Source organism: Epinephelus moara, chromosome 7, assembly GCF_006386435.1.
Source record: "Epinephelus moara isolate mb chromosome 7, YSFRI_EMoa_1.0, whole genome shotgun sequence".
Classification (NCBI taxonomy): Eukaryota; Metazoa; Chordata; class Actinopteri; order Perciformes; family Serranidae; genus Epinephelus; species Epinephelus moara.
The window spans coordinates 25,945,695-25,970,018 of NC_065512.1; the positions used below are offsets into that span (position 1 = coordinate 25,945,695).

At 40.2% G+C, this 24,324-nt stretch overlaps 1 protein-coding gene across 1 annotated transcript in view; it reads left to right on the top strand.

Annotated features, from left to right (window-relative positions):
• edar (ectodysplasin A receptor) overlaps positions 1 to 18,659 on the top strand; it is a 46,900-nt gene extending 28,241 nt beyond the window's left edge. Inside the window, exons 5-12 of the mRNA XM_050048837.1 lie at positions 794 to 879; positions 7,096 to 7,173; positions 7,641 to 7,766; positions 7,869 to 7,943; positions 11,693 to 11,765; positions 14,849 to 15,173; positions 15,288 to 15,351; positions 15,755 to 18,659. Of these exons, the coding sequence (XP_049904794.1) occupies positions 794 to 879; positions 7,096 to 7,173; positions 7,641 to 7,766; positions 7,869 to 7,943; positions 11,693 to 11,765; positions 14,849 to 15,173; positions 15,288 to 15,351; positions 15,755 to 16,140 (1,213 nt within the window). The 3' untranslated portion in view covers positions 16,141 to 18,659. The remainder of the gene's footprint in view (positions 1 to 793; positions 880 to 7,095; positions 7,174 to 7,640; positions 7,767 to 7,868; positions 7,944 to 11,692; positions 11,766 to 14,848; positions 15,174 to 15,287; positions 15,352 to 15,754) is intronic.
• The last annotated feature ends 5,665 nt before the right edge of the window (positions 18,660 to 24,324 follow it).

Genomic DNA, 24,324 nt, shown 5'->3' on the forward strand with positions numbered 1-24,324 from the left:
TGCAAGAGTTTAATACCACTTTAGACAAAGGTATATAAAGCATCTATAAATGACAGGCAGACTGTGTGATTTTATCACATGATACGCAATTTAGAATAATGATAGAGAGTGCAATATTAATGCTAATTTCTTCATCATAAATTACCAGATAATGTTTACTCATTTTCATAAACTGTTAATTAGTATATTAGTTGTTAAAATGCAGTGACTAATGGTAGAAATGCTAAATCAGATGTTTCCTCATCTAATGAATTCTCCTGCTCTCGTGAAGCTCAAGTGTCCATTTGCACAAGACTGAACCAGTTTCTCTGACTTTATCAGATATATGGAGGCATCAGCTAATTACCTGCACGCTGCATACATTACACGCATATAGAAATTCTGCTCATGTTCTCAAGCCTAAGTGATTTAATACCACCACCAGTCATTCACAGACTTAACTCTAATAGACGCTTCATGACTCAGGGCAGTAATACGTACCAAGCCATCCATGGTGCCTTAAGGGCATCAATTATGTACATGTCTTCACTGAGGCAAACTTTTCACCCCAGCAGCTTGCCCATACTTATGCACCATGTAGGCAGAGTATGTCAGGAAGGTATAGGGAAGCCACATACCTTATACACACCTGCTGTGCTGTGTGTGCTTTAAGAGTTTACAACAGTTTTTATTTTAAACTGTTCACATTTCCTTGTAATCGTTTATCTCCACTAGGCCTAACCAGCTCTATTGTAGCCTAATTATATAGTCTAACAAGTTGATGGTTTATACTCTTGTATTTTATGTCTCCCAGGTATTACATGCTGGAAAACAGACCCAGGAACCTTTATAGGATGGTTTGCCACTCCTGCCAGAATGCACCACGCAACACCAAAGAATGTAAGACCCACCTCTTCACTGTTTAATTTCTCCCTCCCCTTCCTTCCGCTTGCTTCCAACCTTTCGTCCCAGAAACCTTTTATTCTCCGTTCAACTATGAATCCCCCCCCTTTTTTCTTTTTTCAACATTTATCTTCACAGCTTTCTCTGTCCAGACACAGACCTGGTTTCCGCCGGATTCAAAGCTACCAAACATTAAAGATTTCTCTCTAAATGAAAGGAAATAAAAGGCGACAGGCTGCGTAGAAGCAGATGTTGAAGCCTAGGTTTAGTTTGCGAGGAACAATCGAAGGTCAGAGGTTGTGGTGAGTTCTCGTAAACCCTCTGGTCACTGTCCTCCCCTGTCAGCGGGGCTCTGCTTATGGACACAAAGGAGTAGAACACCCCCACCTTCCCCTTCCTGCACCTCTGCTTTCCTGGCTCCTGAGGGGTGTTTGGCAGCTTATCCATAACCTCACTGCCTCACTGATTACCCTGCATACCTGACACTGTGTGTACATGCATCTCTGTGTGTGTGTGTGTGTGCATGGCGCCAGCTGTTGCTGCGACCACATCTCTGGACGATAATATTTACCAGAGGTTGTCTCCGTTTTTCCGTTTCCCATTCACCATCAGCCTCCACAGTTCATAAATGTTTCCTCACACTTGCAACACAGAGCGTGAATGTTGTCAAGCAAAGAATACGTTTCTGATATTTTGCAGATTTCATATTGGACAGAGGTGGTAATGCATGCAGGAATATTGCAAACATATGACACAGTATGTAAGCAAGTGTGATGCTGAGCCTCATGAAGCTGCAGGGAGCAAAAAGGTTTACAACCCAGCCTTTGTGATTTGTCAGAATACAATATTAAAATAATGTTTCAGCATTATACTTTATTATACAGCATTTTTCATTCTATAATGCTGAATTTGAATGCACTTTCAGTCACCACAGGGTTTCCTTTAGGCTGTCTCGCCAATGTTAATTTGTATAAACTTGATTACAAATAGCCCACCACAATTTTTTTTTTTTTTACAAATGGCATTAATAACTTTCAGGTCACATTAATCAGTTTTAAATTATCACCTCTCTCTATTACTATTTATCATGCAAAGCAAAGTTTCATTTACATGTACTATTTCTCTTTCTCCTCCTGTCGTCTACTTTCCAGGTGTTTGCACCACCACTACGTCTTTGTTAGTTAGTTTGACACTTACTTTTAAATCTTTAAGGCAAAAGAGAGAAAGATAAATGCAAAATGTAATCAATTGTCCTCTTGTGTCCTCATTTAAAGATAAAATAGCCTCAGATGTAGTTCAAAACAGCATGAAAAATGAGAAGATTAGACCTTAGTCCATTAGAATATAATTACATACTGTAGATAATGTTCTTCATGGCCAAAAAACGTCCATTTTATCAAACCATTTAGTTTGAAAATCAGGCTCAAATTTTAATTTTTGTCACAATAATTGAAAATTATCCCTCAGTGGTGGTCAGATTAATAGACTGTCAATGTCATTTCACATTTCAAGTCATTTTCAGTACTTGGTGCAGAGCTGGAGGCGGATATCCTTACCGTCCTGCTGTGCCCTCTGTGGGTTTGCCCACATGTGACAAATAGATCACATTGATCAAAAAATGAGAGACTTACTGATACATACTGCTATGGAAATAATATTTATGGGCCCATAATTGCTTAAAACCCCCTTTGAGTGTAATTCAAGAGGTCGGAAATTAATGGTACTGTTATTGTGTCATATTTAATGACTGTGTTTTGAAAGACGAAAACCCCAAAAAGCAGCCTGGGCCTGCAGAGGAGAGGGTGTGAAGTAGGCGCAGGATAATGTGTGTGTGTGAGTGTGTACGAATAAACACTTGCTTTTCAACAGCACCCTAATTGTTTCTCCCAGGCATGGAAATGAGTGATTGAATGATGCTGTGAAAAAGTGCAAATAAAAGATACAGAATGATGTAACATAACTAGTGTGGCAAGTAACTTCGTCTTATATGCAGATTCAAACTTATTTATTGCAGTTTTATTGTTCTGTTAATTTCAACATTCGGGTTTCTTGTTTTAAAGGCATATGGTAGTTGGATGACAGCTAAATGAGAGGGCTCTAGCCAGCAGCTGGATGAGCTTAGTTTAGCAAAAATACTGAAAACCATTGGATGGAGCCAGACTAGCTGTGTCCCCCTGCTTCCAGCCATTATGCTAAGCTAAGCTAACTTAACCTGCCAACTTTAGTTTCATGTTTAGCATACAGACATGAGATCGGCATCAACCCTCTGGTCTAATTCTCCAGTTGGTTTGGCTGTTATCAGTAGTTATAAGCACTACAGAAATGGGTTAGAAGGGGCCTGCCACACCACACCTAATGGTTTAGAAGACCATTATCAAGCCATTAAATGGTGGTTTATGTTTATTGCTTTTTGACGACCTCTTGTGGCCCTAATAATTATGACAGGGGCAAAGGAGAAAGTCAGGTGATGTAGTATAAAGAGCATGAAAGACAGTGATGGGTGGGAAAGGTGGTGGATTGGTCAAACAAACACAGGACTTTCACCCAGGAGAGCAGCATTTTAACCGTTAACGATATGTTTTCCTAGATGTAACCACTTAATTTTTGTGCCTCAACCTTACACAAATGAAACCTAACAAAACTGCAACCATTTCATAACATTGGATTTGCAAACAGCCATTTAATGGGCTGATAATGGCCTCTGAACCTAATAGTAGGTGTGACAGGCCCCTTCAAACCTACATCTATAAGACTAAAAATCATGGATAACAGCCATTTAATGGGGTAATAACATCCAAATTGGGTGCATTTTCAGCAAGAAAGCAATCAAGAGAATTTCCCAAAAGGTCCAACTTTACATTTTAATATTTTAACCATTCATTACTTACTTTTTGGCCATTAATGCCTGCTTAAGAACCTAATCTCATGAAGTGGCCTGACAAATTATAGCCTTTAATCAACTGGACAAAGGTGTAAATGCTATTGTGTGTATTATATCAATTAATAATAAGGAGATGCGAAATAGACAAATAATAGTATGAAAACAATTCTAATTTTAAATTCTTCAGCAAAGCGTAAGTGCAGTACAGCTTTCTGTAACATGTTCGATTAATCTGGATAAAAGATAAAATCACAGAGAGCATTCTCCACTTCTCCCTGTGTGTTAAGTCAAGCTGTGGTACATTTTAATTAAATCCTCTTTAGATGAGAACATAAAAATAATGCACCCCCCCCCTAACAGTAAATAAAAGAAGGAGCTGAAAGCTGGGAGTTCTACTTGCTCAGGGTGAAGGCAGGCTGACACTCGCCATGTAATCTGTAAATTACCCTGGCTCCTGCCTTGCTCTGTGTGTGTGATAATTAAAACTTCAGTGGGTATGAGAAAGAGAGATGATTAGCATGTTAGTGCCTGCGCTGATGCTACTTTTTGGCAGGCAGACGTTAAGAGTCTGTCACTCAGTCTTCACCTTCACCTTTTGATTGTATTGACTTTTACTGCCATTTTCTAAATGGGCACCAACACACATAAATGCTTAAGTCACTATTAACAGAAATCATAAAGTGTACCAAGTGTAAACACACATTTTTAATCTCATTTTGCCTCTGTGTGTGGCTTGATATCACATTTTCACACAGGAGTGTTTATCATAAGCTAACCTTTGCCTCATCCCTGCTCATAATTCTTACCTCAAACAAAAATGCTTTGATTTTTTTTTTTTTTATATCTCCCCTGCTCTGTAATTCTGCTCCTCTCAGTTTGTTTGGACCTCAGTACCCAGATTGCCCTGCAGAATTATCATTTTGCAGTGTGAGTTCAGCCTGCAAGACATGATTAAGAGATGAAACCACAAGACACTAAACAGAATTCCAGTTCAGGCTCATATCCTTATCCAGAGTGTAAACACATACCCCGAGTTAATGTCTGCAGCCACAGGGCACTGATGTGTGTGTGCATGTGTGTGTGTGTGTGTGTGTGTGTGTGATGACACGAGGCTATGAGACCACGGGAAGCAGCAGGGCACATGCCAAAGAGGTCTACAGTGTATTAACTTGGTGAAATAAAAGACTGATTAAAAGAGCTGATTTATGAGCTGCCAGGAGTTTACAGCTCCATTAGGAAAGAGGAAACACAGTCGATGAATAATCCAGAAAAAGAGACAGATGGGAAGAAGGGGGGGAGGGGGGGGGGGTGGTGGTAGCGATGGAAAGTGATCAGAGAGAAAAAGAAATCTGGCATGAGAGCAATCCTCCCTGTATCCACGCTTCCCAATACAACTGTTTGTTGACTGTGGCAAGAGAAGGCCTGAGAGAGGTAAAGTTTAGGACAGGCTGCTGTTAGTGCAGATCGTTTGCTTTTGTGAAGTGTTACTGCTTGCAAAATGATGTCATGGAACACTGTTGGGGGGGGAGTCAATAAAATGCAACGCCAACGCTAACATGCCATAACCAGTGACAGATGTCATGTTGCCTCTGTCAGTGACAAATATTTAAGGCGATCAGTATTTCTGGTTCTTTCTCCTTCGGCCAATCTGAAAAATTGCATTATCTTTGAAAGAAAGTGGTGCATCATTAATCTAACTTTAAAGGAATAGTTTGACATTTTGGGAAATACGCTAATTATTTTTAAATTTGAATGAGAAGATTGATTTAACGGCCATGTGTGTATGGTAGTACAGCCAGCATCTGGTTATCTTAGCTTAGCACAAAGACTGGAAACAGGGGGACACTGCTAGCTTAGCACCATCCTAAGGTAACAAAATCTGCTGACTAAAGATCAGAAATTTACATGTTATATCTTGTTTCTTTATTCTGTACTTTATGCAGAGGGTAGCTGTTTCCCCTTGGTTACAGTCTTTGTGCTAAGCTAAGCTAGGCTAAGCAGCTCCTGGTGGTACATTTAACTTTAAAGATATGAGAGTTATCTTCTCATCTTACTCTTGGCAGGAAGTTATTAAGCATATTTCCCCAAAATGTTAAACTATGTGTGTTAGCCCTCTGATAGTAGCTAAGGTTTTGCTTGTAATGAATATATGAACAAACAATAAGACAAACTAGAAAATTTCACAAGAAATTTTGACGGGTGCCTGCTACCGCCACCAAGTACTAAGTACATGTACACATTTACTATATGTACTGCCTGCTACAAGTGCTGCATACTACATGTATTACATATACATATTAAACCGTTTTAGCCCAATAAAGTCCAGAATCTCATGAGCTGTTTAAACTTTGAATCGGTTTTCTATGTCAAAGTTTGGCAACTTGGTGTGGCCTCAAGTAGGCGCGATTTTAGCGTTTTTCTCTGTTTACGTCGATTTCTCGATAATTTCCAGTCACTATCAATGGGAAATTTGAAGTTTTTTTTTTTTTTTTTTTGTGATTTTCGTAAAAAATCGCTTGGTGAATCTATGAGAGAAGTCATAACACACCATTCCCAAATTTTCCGCACTTTTTGATGTATCTTATGCCTGTGTTGGTAAGGCTGCAAGACGAGTTTCGCAGTGAAATTTTAAGATAAGAATAAATGCGACGGATTATACTGTAGTTGCCCTGCGATTGCACATTCCTGTGGTCCAGGAATGAGCCATAAAACCCAGAAACTAGTTAGCATTTTTGCACTCTCGGTTCCCTCGTCTCAAAGTCAATGGATTTTTTCAATGGGCTTCTGTTTAGATGCCTAAACTAAGGTCTGTGGTGAACACAGGCTTAAGAGACTTTCACATTTTGTTCTACAACATAAAATACATCAGTAATTACCCCACTGTGAATTTCAAAGCCTTAAGTGTCTTAAAAAGGCAGTTGCTAACAAGTGGCTAAATCTACTACAGAACGTCATCACCTTGAACTCAGCTTTACAGCCTCATTATAGTGGCAGCGTTAAGCCGTGATTTTTTTTTATAGCCCAACGTTAGCTTCTTACTTCTAGCGATTGCATTTATGCTTCAAAAATCATAAAAGTGTTGTTAGTTTGTGAAGATTAGCTTGCTTAACAAAACTTGTAAGTATTATAAATTTTTGTTTGTCATTGAGCTTATTTTTTGGCAATAATCTAAAATCCAATGGAAAAGTGGATTTTTGACAAGGGAACCAGGGTGATGCTACCGTTGGCATCAGCCTACAAAAAACGCCATCGCAGCACTTTGTTTACGCTTATCCACAATTAATGACAAAGGATTGACTGTATGTGTCTGCATGTATGTGTGTGTTTCACAGGCAGGACAACAGGCGGGTCAAAAGAAAAACCTGTGATCGACCCTGGCAGCACTACTGTGTTCCCTCATCTACATAAAGGTATGTGCAAATACCCACACAGAAATATACAGACAACCCTTACCTCTCTATTACTAGGGATGCACCTATCCGAGTTTTTCAGGCTAGATTTTGGCTGATTCCATATATTGATCAGATACCAGTGTTTAATGGATAAGCTGTATGCCTCACTGTGTGGAAGTGACTGAGATCATTCATTTATGCGTAAGGCAACATCAGGCTTGACTTGAGCATCACTTTTCTCACTTTGTAAAACAGAAATAAACATTGAATTGAATAGATTGGCTCCATTGATACCCCATCCAGCTCTTTGATTCAGTATCTGCTCAGATATCCGATATAAGTATCAGACCTGTGCATCCCTATCTGCTACCATCCATTGTTTCTATTTTTATATTTTAAACACACACACACACACACACACACACACACACACACACACACACTATTCATTAACATTACATTACATCATTGTCTCCATGTTTCAGATCCCACCGGACAAGGTCACCTAGCAACGGCTCTCATTATCGCCATGTCGACCATTTTCATCATGGCCATCGCCATTGTCCTCATCATCATGTTTTATATCCTGAAGGCCAAACCGAGTGGCCAGGGTGAGACAGACAGACAGGCTCACAAAAACACACATCTTCTGTTAAGGGTTGATATTAGTGGTTTATAATGTTTCTAATGTGTGTGTGTGTGTGTGTCTGCAGCATGTTGTTCTGGACAAGTTGTGAAGGCAGTGGAAGCTCAGACCAACAAACAGGAAGACAAGAAAGATGTCCCTGGTGAGACATGAAACACACATCCATACACTCACATTTAACAATTAATGAGCTCACGCAGCATTTAAGCTTCTTAATGGCTTCCTGTTTGGTGTCTTTCATGAACTGACTTAACTCCCATCTGTATTCTAGCTTAATAATTAGGAGTCTTACATGCACACTAGTATCCTGGTTATGAGGCTTTTCCTGGTTTTGATTGTGTACCAGATTGGATGTGTTCATGAAACACGAGTAATTTTGTGATTTATATCCTTGTATACACGATTCTAACATTATCCACATTTGTTTTCATAAACATGGCCACCGGGACAAGAGCTTGGATCCAAGTTTATAACAAACAAGTGATGGTATTTAACTGCACATAAATGTAATACTACAAGAATCTGTTTAATAAGTAGCATACTAGTGAGCAGGTGAGGACATCACTGAGTGAAGCAATAGTGCCAATAGGCATCATTAAGAGGACTACACATTAAAATAGTTAGACATTATTAAACTAAGGTCAGGCAGTAAAAGCCAGCACTGCTTGAGAATAAAAGTAGCTGTTGTTACTGTGTAGGTAGATGTTTCTTTTGTAATTTAAAAAGTAGAAATAAATTGCAGAAACAAAGCAGAGCACGAGCATACAATAACCCAGTGACTGTTTATGTGCAGACCATCTGTCCTTCCCTCTCCAGCGTTCTCAGTGTTTTCATATCTGTAAAAATAAACAGGCCAACGGTCACAATCTGATCATTTCCATGCTTCCATAAACTTCTCTCGCACATTGCACAGTTCCGAAAAGAGAGCCTACAAAATCTATACTCAATAACAGATGCAGTTTAAACTTTGAAACACTCCCAACTTCACAAAGACACACAAAGCATCATGATTGCAGTAACAAAACAAACTATAATTAGGTTGGGTTTTTTTTGTTTGTTTTTTTGCCACCCTCCGCTTTAACGACTATAAAATTACTCCGCAAGAGTCACAGTGACACAGCACACAATTTACTTAACAGTCAGTTGCAGCACAGATACCACCCAGCAGTGATTGGAGCAACACTGTGTAATTTTACCTCTATACCATCGATTATGTCTAAATTATTCTTCAAACCTAAACGCTATGTTATCAGTGGACACGCTTATATCTGCAAAGGTATATCCAAGACACTCCTGTAGTGCTCTGCATTTCGTTGATATATATATTTTTGATTTTATTGAAGCTGTAAATTGCATATCCTGGGTTTCCTTCAGAATTGTGTTATGGTCAAGCAGAAGAGTCTCTGGAGCAGCATGTGTGTATGAATTATGAGACACTTGAACTCTCACTTCATGTAAAGATCTGCCCTCCAACAACCAATGCAACGCTGATTACAGCTATACTAAATATGTAATCAAATAAACCCAATCCCATCTAAATGTTAATAGTGTTTGCTCTGTCGCATATGTATGCGCTTATTTATGTAGCATGTAGCATAATATATGCAAATGCAAGTGTGTGCTTGTGTGTGTGTGTGTGTGTGTGTGTGTGTGTGTGTGTGTGTGTGTGTGTACTGACAGACCTGCAGTATGATGAGTACATCATGGTGGAATGTGAAGCTTCCAAAGCTAAAGCCATACGTTGCTTTAGGCGCCATTTCTCCTGACAATGATGCTCTGTTCAATTTCACTCACAGACTGACTGACTAACCACTTACATGTGGTGTGGATGCACACACGCACACACACACACACACACTGTATCTGCAGCCACGGACACATTTTGTGGTACAACAAGGTAGTGGACTTAATCATGTAATAGCTAAAAAAAAACACGATTAAGTAGTTATAGTGTGATTAAAAAAATAAATGCCTGCATTGTTACTTACTGTGCGGTTACAATGAGTGTGCGTGTGTGCGCGTGTGTGTGTTTGTGTGTGTGTACGTGGGAGAGAAGCCCATTGCTTGGAGCTCTACCGGAGCTAGCTGTCACTCATGTAGACACTGAGTTAATAAGGCTGTGAGATGAAAGACACAGACGCTTAAATTCACACACACACACACACACACACACTCTCTCATACACACACACGCACACACAGCATTTGTTCCACTTAGGTATTCACTCATTACGCTGTCTATCCCCATCAGTATCCATGATGTAAGTGTAATTTCACATAATAGTCATGGTAATCATTTTATACATCCCTTAAGCTGCAGTTACTCTGTTCGTGGTATACATCCTTTTAGCCTCAGGGACCTTTTCTCTTTAGGGTACTTCAACTCATGCCAACAATTATTACCAAAAGGGTTGGTAGGTTTAATCTGGCCTTACTTTGCAGTAAAAAACAAAAGCCCACAAAGAGAGATCTTTTCTTAATTTTAGATCTTTAATTTGCACTGTACAGTAACCACACGGAAATCTCTGGGGCTGAAAAATTAATCCAACATGGAAGTTCGAAAAAACCGCAGTTCCTCTAATGGCCACCTGAGGCTGGCTCCAAGAGGGAGTTGATTCCCTTACAGCCTGTTTACACCTGGTATTAACATGCATCTTGGGTGATCCGATCTCAAGTGGAAAGCACTAAATACAGATGTAATTGACCACAAAGACCCATTGTGATTTGATCATTCAAACCATTTGCCAAAGTGGTCTGGGAGGCATTTGACTGCATATCTTTTGCAGTGTAAATGCTAAAGTATCCTGATGCATCATGGTGGTTGTTTTGATGGCAGCATGTTAATGCTCTATAACTTTATACAATGAGTTGAATGCAGTGTTGCGTGACCATCTATGGAAGGAGACATTTTGAATTCTGCTAACAGCGAGTTCTCCAGCTGTACCGACACAACTGCTAATGTGACTAGTGAACAGCTATGGAGAGAGTGGACGTAATAACTGTTTATGAGGCCCTTTGACCCTCCAGCAAAAGTGACATAGGCAGTAATGAAATCTGAACACAAGTGGTCAGCTGGAGACACTTGATAGACACAGGTCTGAACTGAGATGTGTCTCGGCTATCCACTGGTGTTCAGATCATCGAAATGCTTGTTAATACCAGGTGTAAACAGGCTCATAGACCCTTGTGTTAAAATACCCAACTTTACAGCAGAAATAAACAAGTTTACAGCCTGGTACAAATAACAATTCGGTCTCCATTGCAAATATCCCACTCATGACAACTGTTTGGGGGGTGAGTTTTTATATAACTGATCTGTTTAAATTTAACTAAGGCTTAAAGTTATGCATAATTAGGGGGGAGTCGCTTTCAATAACAAGCTGTCTGCAAGGCATCGTCAGAGTATATGAGTCAGATCCAACCCTTGGTCCTCCACAGCTCCCTCTCATCTAAATATGGTCATGTAATGGTGGCAACATCCATTTTTCTTTAAAGTCTATGACTATAACCCACCAAGATAAAAATGACTTTGACATGTACCAAAATGATTTGTGTGCATTTGTTAACAGTCACAGTGAAAATATGTCACTTTTAAAAGAGGGAATAATATATGAGATATGAAGAGAAATTCTTGCCATTCTGTGGTTATTGCCATTGTCAGCAAAAATGTGAGTCTTGCATTAAATCAACACACACCCAAGAGACCTTTGGAGATGTTTGAGTGTAACATGGCATTCTTGTCACATATGAAACAACGGCAGGTAACCAACATCATGTAAGATTTTACTGTATTTGCAGTGTTATTACTACTGACTTTTCTCTCTGTGTTTTATGTATTTGTGAGAAAAAAAATCACGTATAAACATCTGTATCCTCTGTTTTTCTCCCTTAGACAACGTGGTGATCTACTCAGAGAAAGATGAGTTCGACAAACTAAAAGCTGCTCCCCAGAAGACGGTGAAAAGGTGAGTGACACGCTAGATTCACAAGGAACTTCACCACATCGATACTCCTCAGTTGAACAAACTAAAGCAGACAAACTGATATCAAGCTAAGCAATACTGAGTGCACAAAACATTCAGGGCACAAAACAAGCTTCCTATTGAAATCTAAACACGTCTGTCCTTGAAATGATCGAAATGGACTAAAGGGTTAACAAATCGGACAAATGTTTTCTACTTGAGCTTGGACACCAACTTCGTTTTAGTATATCTACTGAGGTTTGAAAAGGATTTACACACCAAAGGTAGAACGGCCATTATGTTTAGAGCTCTAACTCTATATTATGATGTTCTCCATATTCTGATGTTATTGTTATTGGTAGTCCGTACTACTCCACCATTTATTGCTCTCAGCACCAACACTAGCGCCTTTCATTCACCGGCATCTTAATCCACCATAAAAAAATCTCAAATTGGATGTGTATGTATGTTTATGAATTATATAAACCTTAGGGTATGTGTGTCTCTCTATAATAACTGTATTTATACACCATTTTGTGCTTATTCAAATGTGTGTGTGTATTATGCTTCAGAACTGTATGTACTGAATGTATGGGAAACATAGAGTATTTTATATTCACCACTTATATACACCACTGTGTTCTTATCTTTGTGTGTGTGTGTGTGTGTGTGTGCATTTGTACGTGGCGTCACAAAGACACAACAGAAAGAACCTTTTATTATTTTTTCAGTGTCTGCCCATAATTAAGCCACCACAGAACAAGTCACTGCAGTAGTAGTATCATTGCTGCTGGCCTGTTTTTTTGTCTACGTAAATGTGTGTGTGTGTGTGTGTGTGTGTGTGTAAGGCATGTAGAAAGCAAGTTGAGGGTTTTTTGTTTTTAATGAAGCAGAGAGTCATTATGTGGCTTTGGAGCAGGCAGAGAGGTGGGTTTGGGGGGTGGTGGTGGTGGGTGAGGTAGCTTAGATGAGCCCTGAAGCCTAGCAAACACTGAGAAGGGCAGAGGGGGTAGGTGTCGACATGGATAGGGGTATTTATTCCAAGCTTCGCCTAAAACCAACCACCAGGTGAAAGCACGTCCTGGCAGACAACAAAAGAACATCAGTTTTCTCACCTTCGTCTTTCTGCATACATCTCATCCTTCATGTACAGACAATGCCGCTTTATCGGAGCTGGTGGCGAGTGCGCGGAGGGAAGTGTGGGAATACATGATAGCATACAGTGCTGCACACGAACCTACAGTGAGCCATTGTGCTCAAATGTTACAGTGCCCGTAGTGAACATGCTTAGATTGATTCACTGTTCCAATATATGGAGGGGGGGCATGCACACACACACACACACACACACACACACACACACACACACACACAGTAAACAGTGTGGTATAGCAGCATGCCAGAGGATGTGCTAACTCACTGCTTTAGCTGCCAGAGTGGGTGTTAGATGTCCAGGAAACAATGCCATCTTGTGTGTGTGCGTTCAGGAGAAGAGCGTGGGACTCTGAAACAATGGCATTCTGTGAGCATCTCTGTCAACAAGGTGCTTTCGGGAGAAAATCCAGAGCCGGCATAGGGAGGAAGAGGACGGGTAATCAAATGATATTACATGGTATCATGTTGTAAAACGCAGGGCTATTTCAGTCAATCACAGGAACAGCTTAGGAACATCAGCAGCTATGGCAACAACAATAACAGCATTCTTCTCCGCTTCATTTTCATGTGTCAAAGTTTCTTTAAGTTTGCAAAGACACAGAGTCATCCTGTGTGCATTAGCTGTCACTCACACCATTTCATTATGCGGTGGGACAGAAAAACTGCATGTACTGCAGAGTTATTTTGATTACCTGAAACAGAAATAGTGCATTTGCGCAGATATATGAGAGTGCAAAGCAACAGAGTGTGAGGGAAGAGATGTTCAAAGGAATATACACACACATAGCTAAAACTAATGCAATCCAGTACAACAAGCCTGCAAGGACCCTTACCTTCATTAAGGTTATAATGTTCAGTTATCGTTGAAGCTTGGGAAATAATCATTCACTTTATTATCTTGTCTGAGCGGCAAATATGAAGCTACAGCCAGCTATGGGGTTACTTTAGCTAAAAATACAATGTGGGAACACAGGGAAACAACGTGTGTGGAGTGGGTTTTCTCCAGGTGCTCCGGCTTCCTCCCACAAACCAAAGTCATGCAAGTTAACTGGTGACTCTAAATTGTCCGTAGGTGTGAATGTGAGTGTGAATGGTTGTCTGTCTTTATGTGTCAGCCCTGCGATATTTTGGCGACCTGTCCAGGGTGTACCCTGCCTCTCGCCTAATGTCAGCTGGGATAGGCTCCAGCCCCCCCCGCAGCCCGTAACAGGATAAGTGGTTTCAGAAAGTGAATGAATGTAAAAAGAATGGACGTAGCTACCATGACATCATCCACTGGTTTGTGGCCTTGAGTTCGACATTTTGCCTGTCACCATCTTGGATTTTTGGAGCTAGAAGTGACCATGTTGGGCATTTTAACATGGGGGTCTATGGGGATTTACTGGCCTCTGGAGCCAGCCTCAAGTGGCCAATAGAGGAACTGCAGTTTTTGACACTTCCATGTTGGCTTCATTTTTCAGCCCCAAAGGTTGCCATTGGGCGATTACTAGGTGCTGTCTAGGAGCTTGAGCTAATCAATGGAAAATCATACATATCTAAAGTGTATGGCAGTGGTTCCCAACTGGTAGGTTGTGGTCCAGAAGTAGATTGTGGGCCCACTCTGAATTGACTGTAAGTGACTCATAAATGTGCCAAGTTTGTAAAACAAAAAAACACTAAATTTTTAAGTACAGTGAATTTCCAGCACAGAGCTTGTGCTGTGCTGTAGAATGAGTGACTAACAGACAGCTACTTGACTAAGACAGCAAACTAGCTCAATGTCATGGCCAAACGCAAGTATGAATGTAATAAACTGTGTGGACCTCAAACTACTGACTAAGGAGAAATCTGGACCCTGTGGCTGAACCAGTTGGGAACCACTGTTTTATGGGATACCAGTGAGTGTATGCACATGAAAATATATTGAAATATGTGTGTGTTTGTGTGTGCAGTGAAAATGACGCATCGTCAGAGAATGAGCAGCTGTTGAGCCGCAGCATAGACAGCGACGAGGAGGCGGCGTCAGACAAGCAGGGATCAGCCGAGACCAACAACCCCAACCCGTGCCTCGTCAACCTGGGAAACAAGCCCGACCTCTGCCTGCTCTCTCTGGGTCTCCTGGAGCGGGAACGAGCCTGCACAGCATCCCCAACCACTGCAGCCGGACAGGCCAACAACATCCCCAGTCCCAACCACATCGGCAATGTCAACCACTTTGCCAGCACCAACCACATCAGCAGTGTGAACGCAGTCAACAACAACAATAAAACCCCGGGGGTAGGAAACTGAAGCTTTTAAAAACATCACTAGAGTGAAAGATATGACTGTGAACAGATCCTCAGTTAAGCTTCATCTGGAACTCACACACTGTCTTTTTTTATTCACACACAGATGCTACAAAGCCGAAGGAAAAAGATCCTGGATCTGTATGCCAGGGCCTGCAATGTGACGGAGGGTAAGTCTCTCTTACACAGAAAAAAATATTGATCTTACCAAGGCTTGTAATCAAGAATTGATTTCTGCTGATACTGTGGGGGAGTTTTACATCTCTCTGCTAAAGATGAACTTAAGCAGAGAGATGAAGATGAACAAATTTAGACTTGTTCACCATCTTAGTTTAGCATGTTAGCGAGCTAACATTTTATCATTAGAACTAAACACATAATGCGGCTGATGTTCTCTGAGGACCTTGAATATCTGTGCCAAATTTCACTGTAATCCTTCCAATACTTTTCTCTCATCATTTTCAGTCTGGACACAAAATGGTGAACTGATTGAATGACCCACTTTGCCTTCCATACAGCCGCACCACTAGCATGGCTAAAAATAATGTCAGTAACACTCCTGTTTCTCTCCAGGCCTGAGCCCCACAGAGCTTCCCTTTGACTGTCTGGAGAAGACCAGCCGCATGCTGAGCTCCTCCTACAGCAGCGAGGCGGCCGTGGTGAAGACGTGGAGGCACCTGGCCGAGAGCTTCGGGCTAAAGCGCGATGAGATCGGTGGCATGAGCGACGGCCTGCAGCTCTTCGAGAGAGTGAGCACAGCGGGCTACAGCATCCCCGACCTGCTGACCCGCCTGGTGCAGATCGAGAGGCTGGACGCGGTGGAGTCGCTCTGCTCAGACGTGCTGGGCAGCGGTGAGATGGCGGCGGCTGCCGGACGGCAGGGCAACAGCAGTTTTCACAGCCAGCTGGTCTGTCCATCCCCGTGCCCATCTCCGTCCCAGCGCTGCGCCAGTGTCTAAATATGCGTTGGAGCACAGACTTGAGAGACTTGGATGCCTTACAGTATACATGTATGTAGGGATGGAAACTGCTCTGACAAGGACAGCACATATACAGTATACACCTTACCCCCATCACATGAAGAATGTCAGTGGACCTCCCCGTGCACAATCCTTGCTTTCCCGTCATGGGTTTTCTGTCAAGAAGCTAATAATCTGAAAAACTTTGTATGACCTTCATGTTCTGTCTTTTTAAAGTGCTTCAGAGTTTGAGAAAGACAAAACCAAAGACCAAAGATTAACATTATTCTCTAGTTTGTCACTCAAGATATTGTCTGTTTTTTAGATTTTTGTCTTTCTCAAAATGCTTTTTAGTAAAAAAAAAAATAGCTAGATTAACTGTGCGCTGGACGCAACAGAAAAGTTTTGTTAAAAAATGTACTATACATTTTAAAAATCACTGTGTTTGGTGTGCTGATGTAAACGATCACCGAGCAGCTCTTTGCAGCAGTGCCAGTTAAGTGCCTGTCTTGTAGGCAAACCGGTGCACTATAAGTGAGAGGAATGAGGACGCTTTCTTGTCCTCTCACTGAACCATTTGATCAGGACCAAAAACTAATATTAAATCCCGGAGCTGATGCAACTAGATGTTTGTGTCCGTACTGAGAAGGCGACCCTGTTTGACCGCAGCATCAGTTAACATTCATAACTGTAACTGCGCCCTTTGGCTGTGCTGTCATCATGCAAGGAAGACAGCAGAAATGAGCTCCCTACTTAAAATGCAATCATTACGCCCAGCTGGAAATACTAAACATCACTCAGATCGGCTTTCATTTGGTAAACTGTGCTTGAGAACTTTGGGCTGTTTGGGACACCACCGCGTCTCTGAGTCCCCACCAGTCGCAAGCATACACATAGTCAACATTACACACCACGATTCTTTAAAAACATTGTGTTTGCTAATTGAAAATATGGGTGTTAAGTGTGGGATTGCTGAACACAAACATAAAGTCAGTTAATTATATTTATAAAAACACAAGACTGAACAATTTAAGGTGGTGTGTTCGGTGTTAATCCCATACAGTGCATGAATACAGCATCACTCTGTTGCTCATGTTCTACCTAAATCCACACGCAAATCCACTTTCCCCAACTTTAACACACACACACACACACACACACACCAGTATACTATTTACTGCAACTACTTCCTCAGCAGTGACCCAGTCTGTGACCCCCCCTCATAATTCTTCCTCTCCCCCCTTATTCCCCTTTTACCTCAACGCTGCGGTCTAGTGCTGCCGCCAGCCCTAATTATTTGGCGTGTGGCTCCCCGGGCCCCTAATAGGCTGAAGTGTTGTGGTTTACAGAGCGGGTGCAAAGTGCCTGTGATTTCCAGCACCCAATTAAGCATTTAGGGCCACTTAACCACTGAAAGCCCAGTGGAAAACCTGTTAAAACCCTGCATTAAAAACAGAGATGCCACGGCAGAGGCATTACTAACTGCCCCCGGGGTTGCTGCGATGTGAACGGTGCAAGAATGCAGCCGGTCGCGGTGGAAGCAGCGTTACAGTCGCCCCATAACGTCTGACCTTACTCAGCTTTTGTGGTCGGCTCAGTCATGCTCAGACAGGATTTAAGCTCCCCTCTCCCCCTATGGGACCAATATGGCAAATGAGAACAATATGCAGTTGTCCACCTCTGAGAAGCAGCTGAAGCTGGTTAGCGTTGTACGCACAGAGACTGAGGGTGGCTCCGATAAGCATCGTGTTAAACTTTGTGAGGAGCGTCACGTTTACGCTCTTCCTAGCTCCATTAATAATGATGACGTTAACAGGTAAGAAGCTGTAGGTCATCGTCCTGCTTTTTCTAGCAGTTAAAGCTTCAAATCTCAGCAGCTAGCGCCAACTTTAACAAGCAATGCCAAGACTTGCTTTGATCTCATTTCTCGGGAATAAGACTGATTTTTATCTGAAGTCTGATGTTGTCAGCATAATGTCCCATGACTGCTCTGCACAAAATCAAACACATCACCAGCTGCCAAGTTCTTTTTTCTTATGCTTTTTCTGTTCTTATTTTATATCGCAGACTCTGGGGCTGGACTCCAGTTCTTTAAATTAATTAATGTGCATGTTTATCAAGCATGTATTCAGATCTTTTTTCTTTAATATTTCTTGTCAATGCAAATAAAAAGCTCACATTTCAATATACTGCCCTGTTAGAGCAGGGTCGTCTTTATCCAATACAGTTCAATTAAAAACAGGTTTAACTTGTTATTTTTATGATGTTTTATACTTTTGTAAATAATGCAATTTGTGGATTGAATTGAAATGAAATGGACCCAAGCCCTGGTCTCAAACAGGCAAACTCTTGTCTGACATGTATTATGCTGGTAGGATGATATACGGAAGCCAAACATGGATTACTTACCTCAGTAGCACGTACAGTATAGTAGAGCGTGTAGAGTCACACACAAACTCATCACAGAACCAAAGTATAACTGTATATATAACTTATTATTGTACATAATGTATACATTAATAAAGATGTATGGCAAAAAACGTCTTGGTATTTTAATTGACTCATAAAGTATCTTTATTATTGCAGTTTATCCTGGCTGTTACCTGATAAAAGGAATTTTGTGTGAGACAATGACTATGGAACATTTTACAGAATTGCTTTGGTGCAGTTATTTTGTACATTTCGTGCTGGTATGCAATAAGTTGATATGATAGAGTCTACAACCATGCTAGTGGCTCTGTGAGGCTGTACTCAGTGTTTTTTTAGCTCACTTGCAGATGTGTAGCAGGTATAATGTTCACTGTATTTATTTATTAATTAGGACAAAACAAAGAAGAGCTTGAAGTACAGCTGAGCAATATATTGATATTAAACTGATATCGTTATATGAGACTAGATATCATCTTAGTCTTATAATATCAAAAGTGTTGTCTCTTCCCAATTTTAAAGGCTGCTTTACAGTAAAGTAATGTAATTTTTTAACTTATCAGACTGTTGTAGCTCTTCCATTATCAAAAATCTCATAGTGTAAATATGTTGTGAAAGCACCAGTAGTCAACCCTGCACACAATATCAATATCAAGGTATTTGGTCAAACATATTGTGATATTTGATTTTCTCCATCGCACAGCCCTAGTATTTAATCATAAGCCAACGTACTGGACAAATAAAAAATCTGACCTGTTGATGGCACTGAATGAAAAGTCAGGAAATCACTCGACTCATTACAATTCATCCTGAGGCGACATAAAGGTCAGTACCAAACTTTATGGTTCTCAATCCAACAGTTGCCAATACATTTAACTCAAAGCCACAGATGTCAGCCTCGCAACGGTGCCAGAGAAGAAGTCAGAGGATCACCAAAATCTGTAAGAGTATTGTTTGGATAATAAATATTTGTGAAAAGGTTTCATGGCAATCCATCCAGAAGTTGTCGAGATATTTTAGTCTGGACAAATGTGGATGACTGACCAAGAGACTGACAATGCCATCGACAGAGGCACACCGCCAGCATGACAAAAATAAATAAATAAATAAATAAATAAATAATAATAATAATAATAATAGTAACCAAAATCTTAATCATGCCAATAAGTAAAAAAAAAAAAAAAATCATATAAAAACTTAAGAATGATTTTTGCAACATATAATTTTTTTTTAATTTTTTTTTTATTTTAGTTTATTTGACCATGTACAATATTAAACATAAATGTTGCCATTTGATGTATTGCACCAGATTTAGCTTAAAGCTAATTTGCATCTGCAGTCCCTTGTAGAGTATACAATGGCATAAGGGAACAATAAAAAGGTAGACAGGATTAAAAGTTGCAATTTCTTCTCATACAACAACTAGTATAGCATAGGACTGGGCGATATGTCCTGAAAATTATGTCATGATATTTTCCGGCCATATCTTGATACACAATATATATCTCAATGTATTTAAATCTCCACAAAAGCACCTCATTAATGTTAGGACTGGGAGACAAAATCGAACAAATCAATATTTCTGACCAAACACCCTCTCTGATGTGACAAACTGTAGGGATGAATATTGTTTTGGGGGTTTTTTTCCCGATAAAATATTGAAAACAATGAGACTTTTTTTCAATAACCATCAATAATGTGAATATAACAACTAAGTAGGTTATGGCAAGCATAAAACAAATAGTAAAGTCTGGTAAGTTGAGAAATTTACATTACTGTAATGCAAGCTTTAAAATAAAGGGACGCACACACACACACACCATGTATGCCATATCAGGATACAACAATACCCAAAATCTTAGACGATATATTTTGTCTCATATCTCGATAACAATATACTATCCTAATATCACCCAGCCCTAGTATAGCACTGATCAAATATGTTAAGAGAATGTAATGGGCCACATATATCATGTCAGAGGTGACTGACACTGACACACAGTATATTAACTGATCCTGTATAGTGGTCCATCCCAGACTGTTGTTCGTTGGCCATTACAGCAGATGACGGGCTCTGTTAATGGCTCAGACACACCAAATGGAAAATCACTAATCACAACATTTTCCACTTCATTCAACACTCCCAACAGTTAATTATAGATCATTAAATGTGACATTAATTAAATGAGCGATGATTTCATTGGAAAAAGACTGTAGGACAAGATTAGTAGACTGTAACTCCATTCAGGCATGAGTTCTCGCCCTCATATGCCCCTCTATCTCTCCCACTGGCTTGCTACTGCAAGTTGAGAAAGTGTTTTGGACACCAAAACACTTTTCTCCTTCGAATGAGAGATGATAAGTCATTTCTCCTTATTTTAAAGCATTATTAATTGAGGGTGACTGCATGAAGATTTCTTTAATCATTATTTACTGTTACCAAACAATGGAGAATAATAAAACCTTGGCAAAGATATTTGACTTCTGCATTATGGTTCTAATTTCAGAGGATTATTAAATGATGCAACCTGCCCTGCACCAAACAGTTTTATCAACCTGAAGGACTTGTGTTTTGGACATAACTTCAGTAAATCCCTGAGCTGCACCCACTCATGTTTTTACTTTAACAGACTTTTCTTCCGCCAACAAGCCATCAGCTGCTCCAGTGGCAGCTGTCACCTCTGCACACCACTCTGTCATCAGGCTCTCACTGCGTGGGTGTGTATTTGTGCCAAGATTCCCAAGGCCTTAGCTAAATGATTAGGTGTGTATGTGCTGGCTGGTGATCTTAAGTCTGGTTCATAGCAGGTCTGTCTGGCAGTGGAGATGCTGTGGCAGTGATGCTGCTCTGGGGCATCGGGGCAGCAGTGAGGTCTTTCTCTCATCATGTTTTAAAATTGGCCATAAATAATCCACCCCAATTGAGGAGCCTTTCACTCAGATAACACACACAAACACACATTGAGTAGGTACACACGTGTGCAGAGGTGTGTGTCTCTTTGTGTCTTAAGGGTCTGTTTTGTGTCTTAAGCGCTTGGCTTGGCTTCAAATAAGGAGGATGAAGCTGTGGAGATCCACTTCAGGGCAAGGTGTGCCAGTGAGATGAATTAAACCTCTGCCAGCCGGTAACACCTTCACCCTCAACACAACAACTGCATGTACACACTCATCCCCGTCAGTCACCTGCACACACATCAAACAGCAGGAGTACAAGCAGTGTCCAGACTAAAGTCAGGTGTTTGGAGCAGAGCATGTGTCTGTTTGGAGGACAGGATGAATTGTATTTGCACTCCTGGTAATTACACAGCTTTCAACAGTCACAGCTGCAGCACACTTTTGCAACTACTATATTAAGGAACTATCCACTGAAATACTGTCACGTGTTAGAAAATATAGTATACCTCAGCAATGCTTTCATGCCACTTATTTTAAAATACGAGGACAATCAGTCAGCTGTGAAAAAACAACTAGCTACAGTTCCTTTCAGAGCAGTCATTTTGCACAGACCTCAAAAAATCATAAGGAGAAAAATCCTGAGAATTGGCACAAAGGCAGTGTAGCCAAATTTATTCGAATAGTGCAGCCAAAAACAGCCCACATTACCCGTAGTGCTACACAGAACAGAGCAGGTAGCTAAAAAAAAAATATCACAGAACAAGAATACGAAACAAAACAAAACACAAAAACAACATAAGCATCATTGTACACAGCTCATACGTACAAATCACCAACTCATAGGCACAAGTCAAAAAAGCCCCCCAAAAACAGCCACATCAGGAGGATTCAAATGCTACTGAATAGTAGTACGTTTTGAGCTTTGGCTTCTTAGAATCAATAAAAGTTGGGGGGTGGGGTTTGTGATAATGATCTTTATTTGATTTCATGCTCTCCACCATGAGGTTTTGCCTACAATTTTGGTGTATAAGATTGCACATAATCTACTAACTTAGGGGGGTGTTAGGCTGACATGAAAACATCAGTATATGTAATGTAATACATTACATGTAAGACATAAGTTACATATACAGTACATTCACACCACATTCATACATTCATATTTTTTTATTTTATTTTACACATAATACATATCAACCCCAGCCCCAAACCACCACACACAAATTGCTAAATTGCTTTGTTTTATTGTTCCCCAGACAGTGTCTTTCTATGGTCAAAAAATATCTCATCAGTTCTTTCCAAGTCTGTAAAGTGGGGGCCTCTGTTTTTTTCCAGTGTTGTAAAATTGAGCTTGTTATAAACAAGGGAAGGAAACATGCCATCCTGTGGGATATCTTACTTTTTCAGCTTTCTGAAAGATATACAGCTCAGCTGAGAATTGGATTTTTGTTTTGCAAATAATCGATATCCAATCTTGGATTCCACTTGAATGCAAATGAGAGTTACCGGAGCCACACTCTACACAGCTATCAGAAGAGTCTGGATAAAGGTTATTAATTTCTTATCGAGTGTAGTATATTCTGGTCATCAGTTTATATCGTATTAACTGTAGATTTTAATGTTTTTGTAATGCTGTTAGTAAGATGTCAGCATTTCCTCCATTTTGTTTTGTCTTCTTTGACGTTGAGATCTTTACTCCATTCATTGTACATCTTTTGCAATGAATACTGTTTAGACTGTTCCTTCAGCAGCATGTTGTATGTTCTACCAATTAATTGTGTCTTTCTTCCTTCTTCAAAGAGGAGGTCCTCAAATCATAGTGCAAATCAAACTTTTCTGTAATCCAATTTTTAGTTGTAAACATCTAAAGACAAACCTGATTAGTCAATTTGAATTTACCCTGAAGTTCTGTAAATGATTGAACCTTATTGTGCAGAATTAAATCTGTTAAATATTTGATTCCCTTTGTTCTCCAAGTGTCCCAGTTTAGCTCTGCATTTTGGATTTTAATTGACGGATTATTCCAAAGTTTTGGGGCACATCTAATGGTGAGGATAATGCTGCTCTACAGTCTAGGGTCGCATAGGTTTTGTATGCCAACAAAATCATCTTTGGCATAGTGTGCTGTGTGCATGTGTTGGAAACGAAAAGCTTTATTATTGATTCAGGGAACAAAGAGAAATGAATTGATTTGTGGTACATTCTTTTTTAATCCCTGGGCTTGGGGGAAGATATCAAGTATATTAAAGTAAAAAAGCTCCAACTTAAGTTACAAGTCACTGGTGTTGAAGTCCAAGTCGAGTTGCAAGTCCAATCTAAAGTCATTAAAACTGTAACTTCATGTCGACACCTCTGCAATTATCATTAAGTCGAAAAAAGGTTTGGAGGCATTACGGCTTTCACAGACCTTTATAAAGACATGCTACATTTTCAGACTTACCCTCAGATTTTAATTTACCTGCAGCTCATCTATTTCTCTGCTTTCAAATTAGACATTGTGCCTATTCTCTTTTTCCATCTTATCCTTCCCTCCCTCCTAACCATGGGATGACCTTTTGACCTTTAATCCTCATCAGATATCACTAATATCCAAGATTTATGACAAACTCATGGCTCTTGATCATTCGGTTGTCAAAACCAAAAATGCTTGGGAGCATGAGCTTGGGGCAAAGTTGGAGGATCAATGGTGGGACAAAGCTGTCCATAATATACGCTCAACTACTCCGTGTGCCAGGCTGCAATTCAAGATATTACAGAAATATTACCCTTTACTTCTCTTTGGGTGAGGCGTCACATTTTACTCCTAAGACACATTTTTTATTTATTTTAATTTAATGTATTTATATTTGTATTTATATATCT